General features: G+C 37.4%; 1 protein-coding gene across 1 annotated transcript; it reads right to left on the bottom strand.

Moving 5' to 3' along the window:
• Nucleotides 1-2,781: 2,781 nt before the first annotated feature.
• Nucleotides 2,782-13,771, bottom strand: Neurod4 (neuronal differentiation 4). The gene is made up of 2 exons (XM_021664368.2): nucleotides 13,512-13,771; nucleotides 2,782-5,989 (listed from the first exon to the last, which is right to left on the bottom strand). The coding sequence occupies exon 2, from the start codon at nucleotides 5,978-5,980 to the stop codon at nucleotides 5,006-5,008; it is 975 nt and encodes a 324-aa protein (XP_021520043.1). The 5' UTR covers nucleotides 5,981-5,989; nucleotides 13,512-13,771; the 3' UTR covers nucleotides 2,782-5,005.
• Between the last annotated feature and the right edge of the window lie 10,747 nt (nucleotides 13,772-24,518).

The following is a 24,518-nucleotide window of genomic DNA, read 5'->3' as shown; positions in this document are numbered from 1 at the left end:
AAGAAAAATTCAAATTTCTTAGTTCCTAAATTCAGAAAGTTTGCTTTTGGAGATGTCTATTTAAAGGTATTGACTAGTGAGAAGTAGCAAATACCAGAGTATGGGTTCTGGACCATCATGGATTTTGAGGCTAGTTTTAATTGGCAATCCTATATAAATTTAAAGGACGTATTCTCAGTGACTTCAGCTGTTTTCAGCCTATTGTCAGCCTAATAACAATAAAAGGGAAAAGCTCTTTCTTATGCCTGAACCTGACCAAAATACTTTTCTGCCATTATTATTAGTTCTAATCATCATATCAACTCTCTGGCCTAGCTGAGACAAGAGATGTTAATCAACTTGCTTAGGACTATATATCCAGTTAGTTTCAGAGCTAAGACATGACTGATTCAACACTTAAACTAAAGAACTCTGCGGACTTCCTACATTTCAAGCAGTTACCATCTTAACTCCCTCAGACATGTATTAGAGACAAGTTAACATTAATATATGAAAAAAAATGGTGACAATCATCTCTTATTAAATATGTCCTAAGTACTTTGGATATAGAATTTCAATTAGTTCATCATAATCCTATGAAGATGGTACAATTAGCATTTCCAAGATCGTTATTAAAAGTAAGAAGGATTTGAGGCTATGAAGGCTAGCCAATTGAACAGATTGTTCATCTAGTAAATTTTCTACCTAACGTACTACTATTTGTTTTCAACTGTTATGTTGTAATCACTACACCACACTATCCTTCAACCAAACAGAGTGAAGGAGCTAAGTTTGAACATCTGACACTTCTTTGATGATAGATTTTATTTCATATCTCTGATTTTCTAGTAAAACATATCTCTTAAATCATAAAAACATGCAAAATTATTTTATATTAATTACAGCTTGTTCACTTTGTATCCCCCTCCCTCCTCCTCTTCCAAACCCACCCTTCCCCTCTCATCTCCTCTTATGCCTTCTCTCCAAGTCCACAGATAGGAGTGGTCCTCCTCCCCTTCCATCTTACCCTGGTTTATCTGGTCTCATCAGAACTGACTGTATTATCCTCCACAAGGATAGCAACAGAACCAAAAAATCTGGGCACAGGAGTGTTTTCTGAGACTGATACTCCAACCAAGAACGATTCATGGATATAACCTAGAATTCCTGCTCAGATGTAGCCCATTGAAGCTCAGTATCCAAGAGGGTTTCCTCCTAAGGGGAACAGGGACTGTCTCTGACATGAACTCAGTGACTAGTTCTTTGACCACCAACCCCCGGATGGGGGAGTAGCCTTGCCAGGCCACAGAGGAGGACAGTGCAGCCAGTTCTGATGAGACTGGATAAGCAAAATTATTTTTAATATGTTTTATTATTACAATTTATTCAATTCATATCCTGGCTGTGGCTCCCTCCCTCATCTCCTCCCAATCCCACCCTCCCTTTCTCTTCTCCCCCTGTGCCCTTCCCCTAGTCCAAAATTAAATCATGAGATGGATGCAAGCACTAGGAATGGTAGGTGCTTTCAAGCAACAACAAATTAACCTAGGGTCTCCTCCATTGTCTTCACAGCATACATAGGGCAAATCCAATTAAAAATTATGAAGAAAGAAAATATTTCTCTCTCAGGTTCTGTTGTGGATGTGGTAATTGGTCAGACTGGAATGTAGCATAGCCAAAGAGAGCTGTAGCTTGTCAAACAGCATCTTTGCTCCACCATTAACAAGCAATGAAAACTTTAGCAGATCATTTTTCTTTAGTTTTCTAATCCATAAAATGAGAGCAATAAGTGATTGCTTTATGGGAGTGATTTTAGGATCAAATAAATAAATATATGCAAATCACTTAAAACCTGACATTACATAACAAGTATCTCAGAGCTGAGGCATGTCAGCTCTTTGAAGCAGTCTTTACAAAATAAAGAGACTTTTAGTGACTGCCAAATAACATCTCATTCAATATTGCAACCTAAATTCTTAAGCTTAGTTTTATGTATTATAATGTTTTATTGTTTCATGATAGCCAGTTATAGGATCACAATCAAAATATTTTTAAGTATAAAAAGTCTGAAGATATGTGCATAAATATTAAGTAATACTATTTATTACATAGTTTGTAGAAAAGGAGAGGAGATACTATATCATAATATATGTGATAAATGTATCAAATAGTTGCCTCTGTTTGTATAAAAGACCTCTGGTAACTATTAACCAACTGTGTTTGAAACAATGGTTTCTATGTGGAGACCAGAAACAACAGATGTGAAAGACAGGTGGAAAGATGGCTTTCCTTTATATATTTTGTTTCTTAAATTCTTAAGCTCAAGTTTTTTCTTTGTTAACCAACTTTATTTATATTCATCATCATTATTATTAGATCTTTCTAATTTTAATTTTATTCTTTGATGAAGGATTCTTGGAAAATATGAGAAAACCTTTAAAAGATATTAAAAGGCAATTCTCAAAAACTATACTTCATATTTTTCAAAAGTTGGCAAGTTCACTTAAATTGTGGATACTAGTCCATCCTTCTACGACCCAACTTTCTGTGGCTAAGCTAAAACTCTAAAGATTTCTATAGGCTTAAAGATTCCTTCTTCTCAACTGCAAATTTTGTAGTTTACTGTGTGAATGATGGAGATGCATAGTTACTATAGTAAGATCACCTGAGAGAAGCGTGTAAACACCCTGCACTGCTGGACTTACTGTGCTAGCTGCTTGATAAGCATAAACGCAAACACTGAATGAAAATTTCACAGAGTAACACTGCCAAGAAAAACAAAGTGTGTAATGATATCCAAAGCTTTATTGCTACTGGAAAAAAAAGGAGAGAAAAATCATTTCTTTTAAACAATTGCTTCATTTTACCTGAAAACGTTCTTAGAAAACTATACATTTAAAGAATGACTTATTTCCAAGCATGATACATTACTAAATCTGTATTCAATATAAAATCTCTCTTCACAATTCTACAGAGTCTTGGTTCATACACACTACATTCTCCAACAGCATAAACAATATGTATCTCTGGTGCACCTTAAAGGGAAAAATATAAAGCCATTAAACTGCATAGCTATTCAAATTATTGCTCTTTTTTATAAAACTATCACAAGCAATCAAGAACTGATTTTCTCCTTTCCTCTCAATCCAATCTTATAAGTTACTTTTCCAATGAAGCTTTAAGAAGTTGCATATATATCTATGAGACTCAAATTTTATATAAAAAGAAGATATAAATAAATTAAATAAATAGTATCTAATAAATAATGCAGATAGCAATTATTATTTATAAACATAAATGCTAGGTAAGTAACAGCAAATTCTTTTAAAAATGCATGGAATGACTCTATAAATAATTCTCCTTGCCTATTACCACTAGGACAATACAAGGTGGGAGGAACCAATGTGATGATGTAGTTTAAAAATTCAAAGTAGACAGAATAAGTGCTACAATAAGATGGACATAGAATAACTCACAGTGTGAAGAAATAAATAAGAACAATAAAGAAAAAAGATACATGTATAGTTTGGTAGATAAAATGGCATACTCATCTGTCATTAATATTGTTCAAATTTATTCCTAGAGATGTACCCTGAATCACTACAAATAAGCTATTTATATTCTTGAGTTGGACCTAAATAATTGCTGTGGAAGATGGATCATGATAGTAAAATTGCTCAGAGCTCATTTCTCTTGAAAAGAGAAACTTGGCAGAGCCAATGTGAATACAAAGAAAAGAGATATCATATAAAGAAAAGTAATCTTTCTTCAGACTCATCAAAACCCATGTTGAAGATACAGACTGGTAAAAGCATTCACTAACCTTTAGTTTTGACTCTCAATTCTAAGTCACTTTTCTTGAAACATTTGCTATAATATATAATAACATTATATCTTGGAAATGAGGAAAAGTAACAATCTGTGGAGGGTGGGAAGTAAGGAGCTACATTTATATTGTGAAGACGAGCTTGATTGGTGCTGTGGTTCTGCACTATATGGCACTGGAGTGGACAGAGCTCTATGGTTTTAATCACTTTGCTTTAAACAGTGAAATTCATCTTGCTAGAAAAAAAAATCTACATTTTTTCCAGTGGCTAGGTGTGGGGCATATTCTCTCAAATGTGTTAGTTGGGATGGCAGCCAACCACCATTTTCTTACTCTACAGTGTGAACCTGACCAAGTTTTGTTTCTAACAGAAGTACCTGGACATTGGCAGAATTTCCACAGCCCTTTAGTCATGGAAGCTAAAAAATGAACTATGTGATATTTGTGTGTCACAGAAATCAGAAATTTCAATGTTTTTTTTTTTTTTTTTTGCTTGACTCCTAGAACTAAGTTTTTGTTTTAAATATAGTGTGTGTGAGACTTCTATCATGGTTTTGAAGTCACCAAAAAGGATATCTATACCTCTCCTCATGGTGATAAGTAGAGATAATCTCTTAAAGAATGTATTTGGTTATTTACAATAACAATCAAGTTGTTTTATTAGGCTCTAGAAGTTATATTTAGATAGATACAAAGATATGCCATGCAAATTTTGTGTTCTATGAGTCAACAGACATGTACCTGATGCCCCTTCTAGTTTCATTTAATCCTGCCATTTATGTTATTTCTTTTTATTGCTTTATAACTTTAAATTTTATGGATAAAAGAGATATGTTGACCTAGAACCATTGTTTCATGTTTATCAGAAAACAACAAACACTGGAAATGGAAAGTTAATTGGCAGAGTAGTCAGTGAGTCTTTGGCACCACTGGAGCAGGGCTTAGGTTTTCTGTTCTATTATCATGTGGCCAGAAACCATCAAATATGCTCACTTGAGGATCCCAGATACAGGAGTTGGTGCAATGTGGAAAGTTAATAAGAAGGAAATTGGCAGGTATAGGAAGTTCTGAATGGACTAGAACAGTTATGTATGATATATATCCAAAGGGTTAAGTTCTCTGAGGGTTTAGCTCAGCCACTAGAAATATGGAAAATATCTCCACTTCATTTTCTGAAATGTTGGTACTTATCTTATTGTCCTACTCAGAGAAGATAGTACTATGGTGGGGGTAGGAATCATAGGTCATATCTAGAGGAACATCATAGTGAGGAATGCCAGCCTGAAAGGGAGTTGAATGCACATGCCCTGAACTTAGACTCGCAGGGGTATAATGTGGCATGAAGTTGTAGGATTTTTCCAAGTCAGGGGAGCCATCTTGCTTCAAGGAGAAGTTGCCACTGATACTCAGGGGTGGTGTGAGTGGAGCCTCATAAGGGGGAGTACTGCAGTCAGGTGGATGGCTCCCAAAGGAAGAGTCTCCCAAACTCTTAAATGGCTGAGGCTTGAGATGGAGAAGATGTGCTTCCATATGGCCATAAGGAGGGCTGGGGAGCCCTGGAGACTGATAGTTGAAGCTGTGGACAGAGACAGTAGAGTTACAAGTTGGAGATTTTTCCTCATGCTTCTCCAGGAGGGCAGACTGAGGTCCCATTTGGAGGCATCCAGCCACCAGGTTGCTTGTGGGCTGGGAGAGCCCTTTACAGAGCATCTCTACAAATCCCTTCCCTTCAAGTGTCTGACCAGTTTCCAAGACTTCAGACAAGGCCCAAATATAGTTTCTCGCTAGTCGAAGAGTCTCTATCTTGGAAAGCTTTTGGGTTTTAGAGTAACATGGCATGACTCTCCTAAGATTATCCAAAGCATCATTTAGGCCATGCATCCGGGTCCGTTCTCTAGCATTAGCCTTGACTCTTCGAGCCTTAAACCTCTCCAGGCGTGCTTTAGTCATCTTCTTTTTCTTGGGACCTCTTCTTTTAGGTTTCTCTCCATCTTCTTCCTCTTCTTCTTCCTCTTCAATACTGTCATGCTCTTCAATTAAGGTTCCAAGCATTCCATAAGAGCCTGGTCTCTCCTGCTCCTTCATCTCATTTTGAGAGCTCAGACTTTTGTCTATCCAGGATTGTGTGTTGACCAGTTCCACCATATTCTTGGATTTCATGTACATTTTTGCCATTTATATATTCTAGAAAAAAAATATAGACAGTTAAACATCAAAATACATGATGTAAATCTAAACTGAAATAGATATGATGGCACATGCCTATGATCACATTGCTTGGGGGGTGGAAGCAGAAAGATCAGGAGTTCAAAGCCATCTTTAGCAGCATAGAAAGTTGAAGGCCAGCCTAAGCTATATGAGACCCTGTCAAAGACACAGAAATTTTGTTTTTATTCTGTGAATATAGAACACATTGTGTTGGGACTTCATATTTTCTTTGCCCATCTGTCATTTTAAATTAATCCAAGGCTCAAAGACTTGCCCTAGACATAGATCTATTTACAGAACATTTCCAAAAGAGAGAGAGAGAGAGAGAGAGAGAGAGAGAGAGAGAAAGAAGGAAGGAAGGAAGGAAGGAAGGAAGGAAGGAAGGAAAGAAAGAAAGAAAGAAAGAAAGAAAGAAAGAAAGAAAGAAAGAAAGAAAGAAAGAAAGAAAGATCACAAAAGAAAAAATTGAAGACTCATTGGGGTGGTAGTGTCTGACTTTTTAATCTTAGATTATGTATCTTATGAGGATTTTATACAAAATAACATAAGTAAAACTCCAACCACACTTTCTTTTCTTTAGCCAATTTATAACATGAAGGAAAGTAAGTAAGCATATAAATTGTTGCCCCAGTAGATAAAAGCATGGGATAGCTGAAGCAATCCTGTACAACAAAAGACTTTCTGGAGTTATCACCATCCTGATTTCAAACTGTACTACAGAGCTATAATATTAAAAAGCCACACGGTATTGACCTGAAAACAGATAGGTTGACCAGTGAAATCAAATAAAAAACTCAGAGATAAGTCCACAAACCTACAAATGTCAGATTTTCTATTAAATTTTTTTAAAAGATCCAGAAGTACACAATGGGGGAAAAAAGCATCTTCAACAAATGGTGCTGGTCTAACTGGATTTCTAAATGCAGAATAATGCAAATAAATCTATATTTATCACCCTGCACAAAACTCAAGTTCAAGTGGATCACAGACTTCGACACAAAACCAGAGACACTGAACTTGATAAAAGAAAAAGTGGGGAAGAGCCTTGAATGCATTGGCATAAGATACAACTTCCTGAACAGAACAGATCTTAGTACAAGGCACTAAGATCAACAATTAATACATGGGACCTCATGAAACTGAAAAGGCAAAGTACACTGTCAATAGGACAAAACAGCAACCTACAAAATGGAAAAACATTTTCACTAACTCTGCATCTAGCAGAGCACTAGTATCCAAAATATACAAAGAATTCTCAAGAAACTAAACACTAACAAACCAAATAACATCATTAAAAATTAGGATACAGATATAAACAAAGAATTCTCAATAAAGTAATCTCAAAAGATCAAGAAACACTTAAAAACATGTTCAACATCCTTACTTATAAGGGAAATGAAAATCAAAACTACTTTGAAATTCTTGTCAAATGAAATCACACCTGTCAGAATAGCTAAGTGACAACTCATGCTCATGAGGATATGGAGCAAGAACACTCCTCCTTTGCTGGCAGCAGGGCAAACTTGTACAGCCCCTATAGAAATTACTATAGTGGTTCCTCAGAAAATAGGAAGTTGATCTACCTCAATACCCAGCTATGCCATTCTTGGGCATATACCCAAAGGATGCTCCATCATATTACAAGAACACTTACTCAACTGTGTTTATAGCCACTTTATTCATTATAGCAAGAAACAGGAAACAACCTAGATGTCCCTCAACCAAAGAATGGATAAAGACAATGTGGTACATTTACACAATGGAGTATTGCTCAACTGCTATTTTTTTAATGGTATCATGAAATTTGCAGGCAAATGGATGGAACTAGAAAAAATTATTCCAATTGAGGTAACCCAGACCCAGAAAGAAAAACATGAGATGTACTCACTTATAAGTGGATATTAACTGTTAAGTATAATCACTCTACAAATTACAGAGTCCAGAGAGGCTAAATCAAGGAAAACTCAATGGGGAACACATGGATCTCCCTGGGAAGAGGAAATACAGTAAGTTTTATTGGCAGACTGGGGGTAGGTGGGGATGGGAACAAGAGTGATCAGGTGCAGTAGGGTGATGGATGGATGGATGGACAGAATACTGGGAAAGATGACTGTAAGGATGAGGCTCCAGGTCTAGAAAAGCATTGTGTTTCTTCATAAGCACTCTGTGTTCTCTCAGGGGTTAGGGGTGTCAGACATTCTAGTGATACAGTGTCTTGAAAGAAACATGAAAAAAATTACCACTGGTCATCTACCAAATTTGCCCACGTATTGATAACTCTTTCTTTTTAATTAATTTATTTTTTATTAATTACAGTTTATTCACTTTGTATCCCACCTGTAGCCCCCTCCCTTTTCCCCTCCCAATCCTGCCCTCCCTCCTTCATCTCTTCCCATGCCCCTTCCCAAGTCCACTGATAGGGGAGGTCCTCCTCCCCTTCCCTCTGACCATAGCCTATCAAGTCTCATCAGACTAGCTGCATTGTCTTCCTCTGAGGCCTGGTAAGGCTGCTCCCCCATTAGGGGGAGGTGATCAAAGAGCCAGCCACTGAGTTCATGTTTGCACATGTGTCTCACACTATCAGAAAAGACTATGACAACAGTTAGAAGCAAAAGTCAGTGATCCACAAAACCTATTCAAGATTGTTTTAGTAATACAGTCAGAAAATACTTTATTAAAAATAAAAAACATAGGACAAACATAAAACAAAACAGAATACAGTCACTGTAAACATAACACAGAGCTATTTTTAGTAAACACAGAAAAAGCATAACTACTTCAGTTCACTTGCCTAACAGATACTGTTCGATATGCTTTACATGCAAAGTTTGTTTTTATGAAAAATAGAAATTGGCGATTTAGTAAACATCTTGCATTCATATTACAAGAGTTTGAATAGTTTTCAGGTCTTTTGAGTCATTTCTAGGTACATAGTTTACCAGCTAAAGGTATCTGATAAACCCCCACTAAGGCATCCCAGTTTATTTATTAGTTCTTGAAACATTAGACCCTTTATGACCTTTTTTATGAGAAAGGTAAAAACATGATAAAATGCCTTTTGATCCTTGAAGCTGGAATCTTCAATCAATGGATTCAAGAATTAGTACATGGTGTTAACAATAAAAATATGATTTGAATTGTTTCTGGTAATTGGATCTTGTTTTCATTGTAACCTCATTTACCTCTTATAAATAATTAATGTTACTGCATTGCAAAAACAGCCCAGGTTTCATATTAATCAGCAAGGAAATCATGTCAGCTTGACTTACTCACTTAATAAGGCTTCCTGGGTAAGCAGCTTTATTGGAAACTACTGGTCAACTGGCTGCCCAGGCCAAGTCAGAAAATCCCACTTTTAATATGGATGATGAAGCTTGTGTGCTGAGCTGCACTTCTACGTTGGGCAAATATCCAGAGGGAGGGGTGAGGCCCTAATTAACTTTCTGTTAAAGTAACACAGATCTTCCAGAGGCAGGTGCATGCTGAGGCCAAAAAGGGTGGGGTGAGCATGGGAAACCTAATGCTCTCTGTGTAATTACAATAGCATTTGTGTAGCATTATAAAGTTTGCAGCACTTTTGCACTCATTAATCTATATATTCCATAGAGCAAACTGTTGAGGGTGGTGAGTATAGCGCTGTCCACTTTATAGTCAGCAGCACCATGGGGCCAGTCTTTTAAATGATGGACATATAAAGACATAGTATAATAGGACATTAAAACATTTCTGATATCAAAATCCTGGGCTTTAGAGTTCTTTTCCTCCTTTTTTTCTTCCATCATAGCTAAAGAACATCATTTTTATTTTAGAAAAATAAAACTTAGATCAGTAGATCTAAGTCAACAGGAGTGATCATTATTCAGTGAAGGCTGGATCAGATGTTCTCTGGGGCAGCTTTTAAATCATAATTTCCATGATTCATTCCTCCCCCAGAGGCTTTCTTTGTTGCATTTGGCTACTTACTCTACCCCTCTTCTATTCTGTACTCTTTTCCATTTTCTCTTCATCTTTCTCCCACCTTCATTAGTGTCATTGCACTGTGTCACAATGATGTGCATGGAGAGGAGAGCAGAAAGATGAAATCGAGGAAAGCCACGTGACCCACCTGAATCTGAGTACTGCTCTCACTTCTGTATTTGGCCTTCCTCACTATCATCTCTCTGCACCTCCCAATTCTTGCTTGATCTTTCTAGATGTGTCAGTATTCACACTATCAGGAATTGGAGGTTAAAAAATAAAATTGACCTATCTTTGTCTTTAACATTCTTGGTGATTTTTAAGAAGCTTTTAAAAACCATACTGTCAGTAAGTAGAGAGAAGAACCTTCTGGATTTGGACAAACAATGTGAAACTAAACAAAGCAATGAAATTTTACCTTTGTTCTTTTACCAACCATGAGAAGAACAGGGATGGTTCTGATTTAATATTTTCTGTTCCCAAACAAATTGGTTCAGTAGCTCTAAGAGACTTCTGTGAGTATATAAATGTGGCTTTAAAAACATGATGACTAGAAAAGTACAGATGAAACGCTAACCCAATATTTTCAATTCCTGATTCCTGATCCTGTTTTGTTTATTATATTCTTTTTGATAATATAAAAATAAAGTATATTTTACATTATTTACATAATTCAAAAGCATGGCAAAGAATAATACTATAAAACAATATCCACATATGTATTTTGCATTTATTTTTAGAATTTTAAAAGTCTAACCCATTCTTGCATGTATTTTCTTCATTCAATATTAAATTTTCCCACAGATGACTAAATAAAATACACTGTATATGCTAGTATCTCTTACTATCTGAATGCCACCTCACTTGATTGGTACAGAGGCAAATCTAAGAATATCCCAACAGTCTGCCTTTCTCAGCCATACTATACAGCACATACTCTGGAGTCAGAATGACTGGGTCCAAATTCAATCTTACCACTTACTAGATTTGTAACTTAGACTATTATCTGCCTTAATCTTCTCCTCCTTAAATGGGAATAATAATAGACCTAACTCACAGATTATTCTCAGCATAAAATGAGTTGGTGTATTTAAACATGAGATTAATGCCAAGTGTCACAAATTCCATGTAAGTGTGACATATGATTACTCCTAAACATGAGTGACAATGACATAGTAGGTACATATAATTATAAAATCTATGTTTAATGTTAATTGCATTATGATGAAAATCAGTGATTTATTTCAGTTTTAGAAGTGTTTTGAAAAACTACTTTCCTGTGTGATAATGATACTAAGTACCGAAGGTCCTGTGGGACTGAAAGAGATGAATGAAGATAGTAAGCTCTACAGTCAAACATGAAATTACCTTCTAAATTTTCATTCTGTTTGTATTTGTGTAGATGAAAGGAGGGTGAAAGAGAGAAAATTCTCTTTCATGAAGAAGACATTTGACTTGACATTCATTCTTAATTATATGTTCACCAAATTTCTGGTGGAATGCAGATACCCTCATCTATTAAACCTTTCTATCTTCAGTTCACAATATGAGGAATGCAACTTCTCCACTAGTTCCAGGAAAAAGGTGAAGTAGCTCACAAATAGAAGTAAAAGCCAGAACATTTTATCCAAAGATAAAATGTATGTTCTCTTTTTCTACCTTTAATACTTTCAAGGCATTACAAGGTTGACAGGGAAACAAAGACAAGTAACTTAGTTTGAGATTTGAGTGTTGAAAATGTGTGACACACTTATAAATTTTTTAATGAATGAAACTTAAATAGATTCTCTTTAGAGCAAGGATCTAAACCCAATTCAGCCTTTAACCTATTAATATCTCATCTCATAAGTATCCTGAAAGAAACACGAAACTAAGATGCCTTCTTGTTACTAAAATGTGACATGAACATAGCAAAATTGTTTTAATGCTGTGTATGGATATAAAAGGCTGTGGTGCTGCCTCATAGAACATAGGTATAAAGCATGTCAAGGTTATCTCAATTTTTAGAAGAGAAGTTAGTTTTCAATTTAGTTTTAGCCAGTGTGGCTAAAATGTTTTAGTGAATACTAGTTTTGAGTACAGAATTCTCCTACCCTCAACGTGTGCAAACTCATTCTGATTCTATAAAGTCCATTTTCATAAAGTCCAGTTTTTTGTATTGGTATTTGTATTTTCCCATACACCTGCATAGTGTTGCAGGATTTTCCTCTTTATTTCCTTCAATAAAATCTCAGTTTTGAGTTATTTTCTCTTTTTAAAATATCACTTTCATTTTTTTCATTTTAAACCTGCTTTGAAAAAGTATTTGCCATGGACAGTTCTGACTGCATAGTATCTTAGCTAATGAGGCCATAGTCATTGTGTGCTCTTACTATGTAGAGTTGCATGGAATGCTTCTTATTCATTTACTAATTTTCATTTATTTTGGAGAAGTTTCCTTTGAAGAGTGAGTGGAAAGCTTTTACGCATGTGTTTATGATAGGCTAGCCAATGTCTTTCCCCTTAAAAGCAGATGGCATTTGATTAACTCCTGATTCTATGACTCTAAATTAAACAGAAAGAGACTATGCAGGCTAATTTCTAGAGAATCTAAGGACCACATAAACTAAATGCTTTGCGCATAGCTGCAGAGCCTGCAACTAGAAAAACAAATAAAACAAAATACAGACAAAGGTGTTCACAAGTAGCACTGCATGGAAACAGTGAGTAGACTGGTGGGTCTTTTATAGCCAAGCTTGTATGACTGCAACTATCATTTCCCATTGATTTAGCAACTATGCACATGCTCTCACAGTGCGCTCTCTCTCTCTTTCTCTCTCTCTCTCTCTCTCTCTGTCTTTCTGTCCCTCTCTAAAACACACACACACACACACACACACACACACACACACACACACACACAGGAGGCAAGGAGCAAAGCCATAATGTGCTTCATTCAGTTCCACAGCCTCAGACCATAATAGTGAACTTCCTTAGCAGAATTTAGACAATTATCTAATTTTCTTTCCATGTTCTTCATTATGTTAGAAACTAAGGTGAGTCGTTTGCACTTGCTAGTATTTCTTTAATTTATTTTTGGTGGGAAAGTGGTGAGTATATGGCAGAAGAGGAAAGATACATTTAGACAATCATTTTCTTCTAATTTACAATCTCAACGTGCTGAAGAAAATAAATTTTTTATCCCATTCAAACTATTTGAGAAGTTTTGGAAAAAGTAAATGGGAACAGTGAGGAGAATCATCACCTGTGGCCTCCCAAGATCTCTCTCTCCTTATTTAATTACCAATCCTCTTCCTCTCCCTCCACTCTTTGCTGAGACCTCAATGTTTGTGAGCAGAGCATTGAATCAGTCCAATTCTTCCAATTTTATTGTTAAGCCACTCTGGGAAAACAGCTAAACTTTTTGCATTTTTTTTAGCATTAGCAAGATTGAAAGTTGGGCTTCACGGTAAAGGAGGAGTCACCATCAGCCTCTTCTCTTCTGAATCTGTGAGAACTTCACATAAAAACTTTAGTACCCACAGCCCACCCACAGGCTCACCTCAAGCAGTGGCGTTCCAAGATTATACTCTAGATCGTGGGAGACGGAGGACGCTTTCAACCATCCATGTTAAGCCAGTATCTACCTTTTAGTGACTGCTCCTGATCTGAATCCCTTGGCTGTGACTTATTCTACTCCTTTCTGGAGTTCTGGTGCACCACCAGAATGCCTTCAGGCCAGTGCCTCCACTACAACTGCTCTTTTCAGTACCTCTTTCCCGGGGTCAGCTCCCTCGAGTAGCTCTTTCAGGACCACAGTCTCTGGGCAGCTCCAGTGATCTGGCTGGAGCTTCCGATTTGCCGCAGTTTTGATGGCTCTGGCAGCTGACCAGGGCGGGGTTATGTTGCCCACAGGCTAGCTCCTCCCCTTCCTAGCCTAAAGACACACCTCCTTCACAAGGCTTCTCTGACCAGGTGCAGTTTTACAACTGGGTGTTTGTTTTTGTTTAAATCAGGAAAGGGACTGATTTAAACTGATTTAAACAGCTGGAGAAGGACTGCTGAAATTGAAGAGTTAAAAGTAAGAAAATTGAAAAGACTTGGGGTTAGAAAGGTACAAGGCAAAGTGAAGCAGGCAGAACAGAATGGGGTCAGAAAACTGGAGACAGACTTGGAATGAAAGCTAAAAGGGTGGATGAGGCTGCTGGCCCATTGCCTAAAGAGAATCAAAATGTGAGAAAACTGCACAGCAACAATACAGTGTTAGTGACCGAACTACCTTGCATGGAGGGATTGTTGGTTGATTTGTTTATTTGTTGTTTTCTCAGAGGATTTTGTTTTTGCTTCTTGGATGGATTATTTTTGCTGTGTGTGTGTGTGTGTGTGTGTGTGTGTGTGTGTGTGTGTGTGTGTGTGACTAGCATTTGAACCTTGGGCTTTGTCTATGCTAAGCAAGCACTTTATGACTAAGCTACAAACCCCAGCCTTTTCCTCAGTTTTAAGTGTAAAAGGAGGAAGTCTGTGTCTCCCTTTTCAACATAACAAACAGATATTTGCTGTACTGTTCTGTCATGTACTGTTTATGTGGCATTTATGAAAACAAAAGCAAATATGTAAGCCCTTGGAGCTCTGACTCCAAAAGAGAGTTTTATTGCCAGTTTAATTAAAGATTATCATGTTTGAAATAGTTAATTTTTAGGTATTTTGTAACTCTTGGTCTTCATAGAAAACTAAAGAATAAAAATTAACTTTTTTCTAGTTTTTATAGGCAACTAATAATTTTTAGCAAATCTTTAAGGTCCCACTAATTTTTTTTTTCCTTATCCAGAAAATATCTGCTCAGCAAAACAAACTTCATTTTTGGAGTAACTAAGCAATGCATGATAGTCATGATAAATTTCTGGAAAACATATCAGAAATTATTCCTCAGCCAGAGGAAGGTGATGTGTGGGACAATTTGCCTCTAGCTAGAACACTGTAATAGTTTCTAGATGACTGTTTATTAGATGGGTTGATCCCATCTTTAAAGACACATCCATGGATATTAAAAAGTTATTGTTGTTGTTCTTGGAAGTGACACCCTGCTTGTGAGATTTACCGCAGGCGAGGAGGAATGGAATATTAGCAGAAAGGTGAACATATTGAGACAAAGATGAGGGTAGAGGCGCCTGGACCTCTTGCTTCTTCTGACAGATGTAAGAAATTGAACATAAGAGGATTAGCTCACAAATGCATTCAGTTGTGTTTGTATGCACGTGTAGTATGTGTGCGCATGTGCATAAGCATGTAGTGACAGAGGGAGTTCTGGGCACTGAATTTTCTTTAAAGGGCTGCTTTTTTTGGGTTTTTGTTTTGTTTGTTTTGTTTTGTTTTCAGAAAAGTGGGTGGAATGCATTTTATCAGGGTTACTGTCAAAACTCCTTGACAGTTGTGGGGTTGGCTGTTGAATTCTGAGAGGGCAGGAAGGGGCAAAAAGGGTGTACAATCAGCAAAGGAAAGGGGCAGCAACTGCCTTAGAAGAGAATGAAGGACATTTGCATTCATTCTCCTCCCCCACATGGTTCCTGGGCCAAAGGGCCAGTCCACAGCCCTTCCCTTTTTCTCTATTGCTTTTTTGTAATGCTTTGAGCTAACCTGTTAGAACCATCTGCTGAATGGGGAAAAGGAGACCAGACTAGCACTCAAATGCTGGCCCACAGGCTGATACTAGGAACCACTGAAGCAGAGAAAAGGGAGGCAACAGGCAGATTTATGAGCAACAATCTGTTACACCCCACCCCCCAGGCCCTCTGTCAGGAGACAGCCTGATAATCCATCAACCCCACTAATGAATTAATTAGTATTCCCAGTAATCCTGACCCCCAAAGGAGACCTGCCCATAGGCCTGTAAGGAGAGTAGAAACTGCCTTCTGCAACCAGACACTGAAGAAGTGAGACCAATGTCTGACATTGGCCCTAGGGCACTGGGTTTCAAGCCACAGACCCTGTTGGTAACTGACAGCTGTCCCCCAACGTTTCTCCTTCTCATCTTCCCTTGGGAGATCACTTGCCTTTTCTGAATTAAGACCACTATTTCCAAACAAAATGGGGTATAGAGTCATAAATCAGGAACTATAGAAAGTGGGAAACTGAGCTTCAGGGAGGAAGTTACTGGGCTGTTCATAATCACAGTAAAACTTGAGCAGGTCCAAAGCTTGCTCCATTTCCCAGGATCTGAGACAGCAATAAGGTGGGCACAGGTCAAGAAGGCAAAGGAGACAGTCTCTGATCTAAGGGAGTTCAGGATTCAAGTAGCAAAGTGATAAAGTGTAGAAATTAATTGTGAAATGATTAAACTGAGTGAATTGTGGCTTAAGATACTCTTAAATATGGAGTGGAGCAAAAAATAAAAGCATCAGCTAAGGTTCAACAGTCTTTGGAGAATGACATCAGTGAGGTTCATCATTCCTCTTTATAACCATAAAACCCTTTTCATTATTCTCACAAACAGGATGCAGTGGAGTATGAAAATAAATAAATTAAAGCTTTAGAGTAAGTAAACTTGTATTCTGACCTTAAGTTAGGACCAGACCCCATTTGTTTGGCCATATTCATTTTAATCCAACAAAAGCAGGTGGGCTCTGCAGGATCTTGGTAAGGATTAGTCTAATGGCCCAGGCATAGCGTTCCCCATAGTCAAGGATCAGAATGGCTCAAGATTTCTGATCTCTGATCTCTCACGTTCTTTCTACCTCTAACATTCAGTAACGGCAACACTGTTAAATGTCATGACCACCTTTGAGACTGAATAATTAAAAGGTCTTCAGGTTTAAACAAGGTATCAACATTGGTTAGTGACCAGGTCATAAGCAAAAGTATAGTGTGTCTTTACCTGTGTAACTGGTAATTTGCCTCAGTTTTCTTCTACTTCATTCATCCAAAGTCTGTGCATCTGGGCATTTATAGTGTGCATCATTCCACCTACATAACATTACCCACATTTGCTCAAATCTACTTAACAACTCTCTTTAAAAACCTCTGTACTATATGCCCTAAGCCTTCTTGGCAATTGTTGTTCCAAAAAGTCCTCTATAGCACTACTATTTATTAATGATAAGACATCAGACAGCTTATTTGCTTTTCTACTCCTAAGTTCCATCATATGTAACTGGAGGTAATAAGGCTCAGATAATAAATTTTCTCTGAAGAGTATATACAAATAACAGATGGTGAGTTTGCTAACTTCTTAGTATAATGTCTGATACTTAGCAAGAGACCAGTAAATGCTACTTATTGGTATTTATCTTAAACACTAGAATCTAATCTTTTATTCCCTAGAGACCAAAGAGCTAATATCTGGATTTCTTTTTATAAGATTTATTTCTGTGTTTCTGTATTACAATGATTAATCTTGCTATATCAATTTATCTAGTAAATATGTTTTATGCTAACTTGCCTACAAGCCAGGCTGAGAGAGACATTCTCTCCATTTATCTTCTCTTTTTCTGGATAACTTTAGCTTGTGTCAAGTTGAAAAAACCCTAACTAGGTAACACTTTTAATTTTTAAAATACACAAATATATATTAGATGATATATATTTTATATGTGCATTCACAACTTATATAACATCTTCATATGATGATATTTGTTATGACATAGATTTAGACAAGTGATCATCAGAAAAAGATTTCTTTTCCTTTTGCATAAGAATAAACTAGTCATTTGTAAATTGTGAACGTAAAATTGTTTTTGGACCTAATTAAAATATACTGTCTTTAAAATGCCATTTCTATTGTATTAGCTACTTTTCTGATTGTTGTAAAATATCCCGACAGAAGCAAATACAGGAAAGAAGGGTTTGTTTGGCTCATATCCATCATTATATGGAAGTCATTGAGGCAGGGATCTGAAGCAGCTGTTTTTATTGCATCCACAGTCAGGAAGCAGAGAAATGAATGCTTGTGTTCAAATTGCTTTTTTGTTTATTTCTCTCTTTTATGAAGCTCAGAGCCTGTCCCATGAAATGGTGTTACCTACATCCAAGATGGACCTTCCCTGCTCTGTTCAACTGTTTGAGTAACACACTCATTCAAGTAGAGCCTTGTTTCTATGGTGATTTTAAATTGTATTAAGTTGACAATCAAAGTGAATAATCAAATCCACTCATTAGCTCCCACCAACTCCACCCTATTCTCCTGAGTCCCAGTAACATCTGCCAAGTCTTAAGAACAAACTTTAATTTGAACTTGAGAAACTCCAATTTTATGGTTCTTCCACAAAGAAAATAGGTAACGTAGATCAGTGAAGATTTCCTGCTCAGATACATAACTAAAACACAATACAATTAAGAGGTAAACAAGCCAAGTATAATCTTTAAGCACTTTCAATTGTTCTTGAGGAGCAGAGCACTGGTCTGTGTACTTGCAGATCAAAATCAAAAACATTTCACCAAGTAGGCTCTTAAAGGGTGTAGCCTGGCCCCAGCTCTAGACATTCCCTGTTTTACCGTCCACCACCTTATTAGTCTCTGCCACATGCTTCCGCTAGAGCAGAGTAAGTCACTCTGCAGTTCATGCCTTCTCCACTATAATGGAGTGACATTCCTAAAATTCTAAATCAAAATTAATCTTTCTTACTTGCTTTCTGTGACAAAGTAACTAAAACCTACCTCTACAGTAAATCATCCTTCAGCAACTTTCCAGTTTTATTTTGCTTTCTTTCTGGTTTCATAGCTAGAACTATTTTATTTTCTAAACATATTAACAATAGTATGAGTTGAGAAGGTAGGGAGTCATCTAAAACAAAGAGCTGTGCTCACCCTTTGAGACTCATGAGTGTTTAAATATATCAAAACTGCAAAGAAGGGGAGGGGATAAAAACAAATAAGGAAACTGCCATCTTCTTGAAGAGTCCTTTCATAGGTACTCTGAATATTTATCTTCTTTAGAAATCCACAATTTTCTGAGTTTTCATGGAGATAACTTTACCTACAAAAGCTCTTTATGATAGATATGATTATAATTTTTTACTTTTTTGTTACTTTGTCTTTTTTTCCTAATCATCAAACCTAAGGCCTTGCACATCCTAAACAGATATTTGATGATAGAGCTACCTCCCCAATTCCTTATAAATTTTTAATAAAAGAGGACAAATTTCATTAATTAATTCATCTAATAAAGGTTTGAGTGTTTCTCATGCATAATATGTACTGAGTATGTATCAGTGAATAAAACAGAAATAATAGTTAGCTTGTCCAAAATAACAAAGCCAAGAAATGAATGTACTTTGAATGTCTGTTTACTTCCATGCTTCATGATTGGTTTGATTTTGTTAATGTTTTATGCAGGTTTCTAGTCTCTCAGATAAAAATTATTTAAAAACAGATTCAGAAGGAAATTTGAGGATGATGTTTTTATTAGACATTGAGAGTGAAACAATAAGGCAGGAATGTTGAAAATCTCAACATCTGCCAGGAAGAGGAAGATGGATAGAGGAAAGGAGAAAGCCATGCTTCTAGTTAAAGAAAGATAGAAGATTTTTTGGATCTGTGGGTCTCCTTGTGAAGCTCCTATCCCCTCCAGGTCTTTCTATCTCCCCCTTCTTCCATAAGATTTCCTGAACTCTGCCCAAAGTTTGTCTATGAGTCTCAGCATCTGCTTTGATACCCTGCTGGGTAGGGTCTTTCAGAAGTCCTCTGTGGAAGGCTCCTGTCCTGTTCCCTGTCTTCTCCTACTTCCAATGTCTATCCTGTTTTCCCTTCTGAATGAGGATTAAGCATCTTCCCTAGGGTCCTCCTTGTTGTTTAGCTTCTTTAGGACTATAGATTTTAGTATGTTTATCCTATATTATATGGCTAATAAAATCTGGGCCCAGGGGGGCCTTCGGAGATTGATGAATCAACCAAGGGTCATGCATGAAGAGGACTTAGACCCCTTGCTCAGATATAGCCCATGGGCAGCTCAGTCTCCATGGAGGTTCCCTAGTAAGGAGAACAGGGGCATTCACTGGCATGAACTTAGTTGCCTACTCTTTGATCACCTCCCCCAGGAGGATAGATTAGTAGGTCACAGAGAAAGAGGATCCAAGACAGTCCTGATGAGAGTGTCAGATCATAGGGGAGGTCCTAGTGCACTAGGGGGGGAACATGGGGGTGGGGCATGACCAGGAGGAGATGAGGGAGGAGGCTATAGCCAGGATACAAAGTGAATAAATTATAAATAATAATAATAATTTAAAAGATGAGGAAAGAGGGAGAAGGTTAGGAGAAGGGTTAGGTTTAGGGAAAGGGAAGGAAGAAGGGGAGATGGAGAGGGTGATAAATGAGAAGGGAGAGGGGAGGAGGAAAGAAGGGGTGGTGGGAGAGAATGTACATCCACAGTGTACAGTTTCTAGGCAAGCAGGCTTAGAATTTGGGGAGGTACCCTCAAAAGGGAAATAGAGGGCGAGATGAAAAAGTCTTACTTCTTCAGGTAAAACTCAGAAAAAGAATCCATTAAGCAACCATACTGAGGGAGGAGTTTCTTGCGTATACAAACAGATTTCACTAACAAGATAGTTTTTCCTTCCATCTCTTAAACATACTCAGGTGTCTACTGTACAGATTATGGACAGGTCCATATAGATTAACTTCCTTGTGGCCTTTCATTTAGTGCATAATGAGAGATTTTGTAATATAATATTTTAAATAGTTAGAATGTATGTTGTTTTGTGGTTGTTGTTTTGGTGTCTGTTTGTTTTACCCAAAATGAAAAAAAAAATTAAGAAAATTAATTAACCCAAAATTAAGAAAAGTTTAGGAAATAAATAATCCATCTACAAAGTAACCATGCTTTTCCAGGAGGAAGCAACATCTTAATGTGCCCAACTAAATCTTGCTCCTGCATCTCGTCATGTCCTGTGCTATTTCAACAATCATTTGGGATGATTCTCCCTCTTACACATAGTATTGCAAATTCTAAGAAGGGTATTCATGGTGTTTATTTATTCAGTAAAATTAGTGTTACTGGGGAAAGAGAAGGTGGGATTCAAAGCCATTCACAAGGGAAGGGTCTATATCCAATAGCCTGCAAGCATGCTAATAATCTGACCAGATACAATATAAGTTTGGGAAACTTAGCAAGACTTTGTTTCAAAGTGACTAAAGAGGTAGGTATATATAGAGCTCATAGGGCAATGCTCTGGGTGCCTGCTGTTATATATCTGCAGTATGGAAAATTTCCCTTTGCTTAGCATTCTGAGAATGAACTAGACAAACAGCTAAATTCCCTGAGGCCTTTGGACACTGGATCTCAGTCCTTCCCTGTCCATGGCTTCCTAAATACCATCCCCAACTGTTTTAAGGTTTAAGGGGATTTCCATATCCCTATCAGACCCCTCACTATTATGTGTACTCTTGCCCCTCCCTTCTTTCTCCTTCCTTTAGTGCACATGTTCCCCAATTTGATTTACTTCTGGATATTGTGTGGTTTTGCAATGGCTGGTCCTCAGAGAGCCCTCAAAGGGAGTACTCCATCTGTCAGCCTTTCATCATCTCCTCTCTGCCCTGCAGTCATTGCCCTCACCCCCTTCTTTGTATGCAGACTCCAAGTAATTCTTGAAGATTTAGGTAAACTTTCCTTCCCCAACTTTGTCTCACCTTTGCCCTGCTTTCTGCCAACCTTATTCAACTTGAATCTGTTTGTCCCCTTAACTACCCTTTGAAATCTGTGAACTTACAGCTCACTGAAGCTACTTTGCCTCTTCTTGCCTACTGCGATGCCTTATTTCATCTAATGCAATTAAGATGAAGCAGCACTGAGTTAACAGTAAACTCAGGATTAGGCACACTAGAAGAAGGGAGGAATGGTGCAGCAAATCTTAATTAGCAGATAATCTAAAATTATATCCTATTTAACAACTATAATTTATTCAAATCCATGAGGACACAAACAGGAATGAAATAGCAAGTGCCCCAGTTACAGAAGACTCTCATTATCCCTGGCTATGCTGAAGGAGCACTAGGAGTGAACACATAGTGACTTGTGGGTCAAGAAGTGATTCCAGCAGGAGATGGAGTTTAGACTCTGCTTTGAAACATCATGGTCTTTAATTTTGTCCCATAAACTCAGCACCAAATGTGAACTAGATATGTATATCCAGTTTATCTTTAAGCTATACAGTAACCTATTTTATACCAAGTATAAGTAAGCTTGCAGGGGGATATTTATTTGAAATTAAAAACAAATTATTTTGTGATGTTTTGGTGCCCATTATTGTCGGGGGAGGGTTATAGGAAGTTATAAAATTTGAGGAAAGCTGGTCTATGCCCTTATTCTATTATTTCCAACTGGTGTTAAATTTTCACTGGCATATTTTCTGGGGAAAGTGTTGCTTTGAAGATTTCACGTGTCCTTTTTTAGGGGGAAAGGAAGAAAAAAAGGAGGAAGGAGGGGAGGTGGAAGGGGGCTGGGACAATGGAAGGGAGGGAGCACCTTCAGGATGTAAAGTAAATAAACTAATATTTTTTAAAAGATTTAAAATGTTTGAAACTGTGTTGGGTAGCAAAGCATTCTATATATCTGCCTTTTTGTATTTTTTTCTCTTTTGTTTAGAAAGTCTGAGTAATTTGAAGGGCAGAAAATAAACTTAAATAAAGTTGCATGTGAAGGTGGCTTTGAGGCAGGATAAAAAAAGGCGGGGAAATTACGGGAAACAGGACAAAAGAGACACCCTCATTCCATGATCTTGATGAAGCATCTCTCCAGATCAAAGTTGGCAATCCCCAAACAACTAACATAGCTTTAGGCATTTCTCCCTTCACAGCTGAAAACCTCTAATTTTGTAGTCCAGAAACCCTATTTACAATAAAATATATGTCTTCACTTCCCTGTGTAATCCTAGTGGCTCTTAATTCTACTTTATCTGATAACAACTTCATCCAAGACATCTCCAGAGCCACCCAATAATCCCACTCAATAAACAAGATAGGGAAAAATGAGGGAAAGTTCTCTCAGCAGCCCTTCAGCAACTTGAGAACCACTAAAATGGTATCTATGACTATTAGTTGGAAACTTAATTATGACTCTTTCTTGAGAATAATCATACATACCCTCACATGAGCATGTCTTATTCTTTTCCTGGCCATCTCTCTCCTTTTCAATACACATGTCTAAAGTCTTTTGATAAACAGTGACTCTCTTTAGAGAAGCCCACATCCATATTCTTATGCTGAATTCTCCTTGAACTCCATGTTTTTGTGCTTTATTCTTTCCCTGGGTGCATGTTCACTTTAAAAAAATACCAACTATTGTTTTAAAAATTTTAAATCCCGACCGTTTTATTTTACCAATAAAAACTCAGGAACCAAATGCTGGGGTGAAAACCTGCTAGCTCAGAAAGGCAGAGAAAGCACCCAGCTGACCTTCCTTCTCAGCTTGGGTCATGATGGAAAAAAACCCAAAAGACTCACTAGCTCAGCTGACAGCCCGGGAGGGAAAGGCTAAAAAAACCCAAGGCCAAAGCCTTAAAAGTCAGGGAGCTGTGGAGATGAAGCTTAAGCTAAAGCCAGAGCTTGAGCTAAAAGCTCTGCTTCTGCTACATGCCGCCTTAAATACCCCTCGACTCAAAGTCCCTCCTTCTCAGCTGGTTTCTTGCTCCACCTCTTGACCTAGGATTAACTTCATTAATTATTAATTAATATTGATTAATATTAATTAATATTAAGTACAGAAAGCTCTTGGATTAAAGGTCTATGCTAGGGTTGGCTGAACTACACCATAATCACCTGTTTACAATAAACAGAAAGTTATTAGATTGAAGGTGTATGATAGGGCTCAACTACTCCAAACAAGAAACAGTGTTTTACCATTCACAATTTAGGGGTTAATAATGGGATTAAATATCCTGCAACACCCAACTCTGCTCTACCCTGGCTAATCCTGAAATTCCTTTCTGTATCAAAACGAAGTATCTATCTAGTTCTACCTGCATTTATATTCCTAAAAGACACAAAAAGAAGCAACATTCTCAAGCTGCTGTGGGTGACACCACGGGGCTGTTTCCATCCCTGCCTCCACTGATGTCTTTTCTGGGGTTCAGTCGGGATCCATTATCTGTTTTTTTTCTCTGCTCTATTCTTGGCTTGCATGTTACTCTGTATTGTTTCCTTTGCTCCCATTTTCTGTCCAAAGACACAAATAGTTAAGTGCCATTAACCCCAAATGTAGAAACACCTCAGAGTTTTCATACCACATTCCTGGGTCAGATAGAACACAATTGAGAACTTGTATGGGGTGAAGGCAAGCTACTCTTTTGCAGCCAGGATAGGCATCCTGAGACTCTGGTGAGGTGAACCAGCTCAGGAATAATTTCATTCAGAAGTAGATTGTGGAACCAAAACACTTCAAGATGATTCCAAACTCCATAAAGGTACTATCTATTCCTTTCTACCAGTTGATCCTCCATCCATCTAAAAGAATGACATTTATCTTTCCTTTTTGCTCAAAAATTTCTGATGACTTTCTATTTATTTTGAGCAACTTAAGGATTTTATAATGACTAGCAAACTACACAATCTGTCCCCAACTGCCTGTAAGTATTCTGATGTCATC

Source organism: Meriones unguiculatus, chromosome 7 (assembly GCF_030254825.1).
Source record: "Meriones unguiculatus strain TT.TT164.6M chromosome 7, Bangor_MerUng_6.1, whole genome shotgun sequence".
In the NCBI taxonomy this organism is placed as follows: Eukaryota; Metazoa; Chordata; class Mammalia; order Rodentia; family Muridae; genus Meriones; species Meriones unguiculatus.
Note: the sequence above shows the minus strand (reverse complement) of the source record. Positions and strands in the feature narration are given on the sequence as shown.

What these genes read in the sequence shown, in the direction of transcription:
- Neurod4 (XM_021664368.2), bottom strand. Translation starts at nt 5,980, where the DNA reads ATGGCAAAAATGTACATGAAATCCAAGAATATGGTGGAACTGGTCAAC.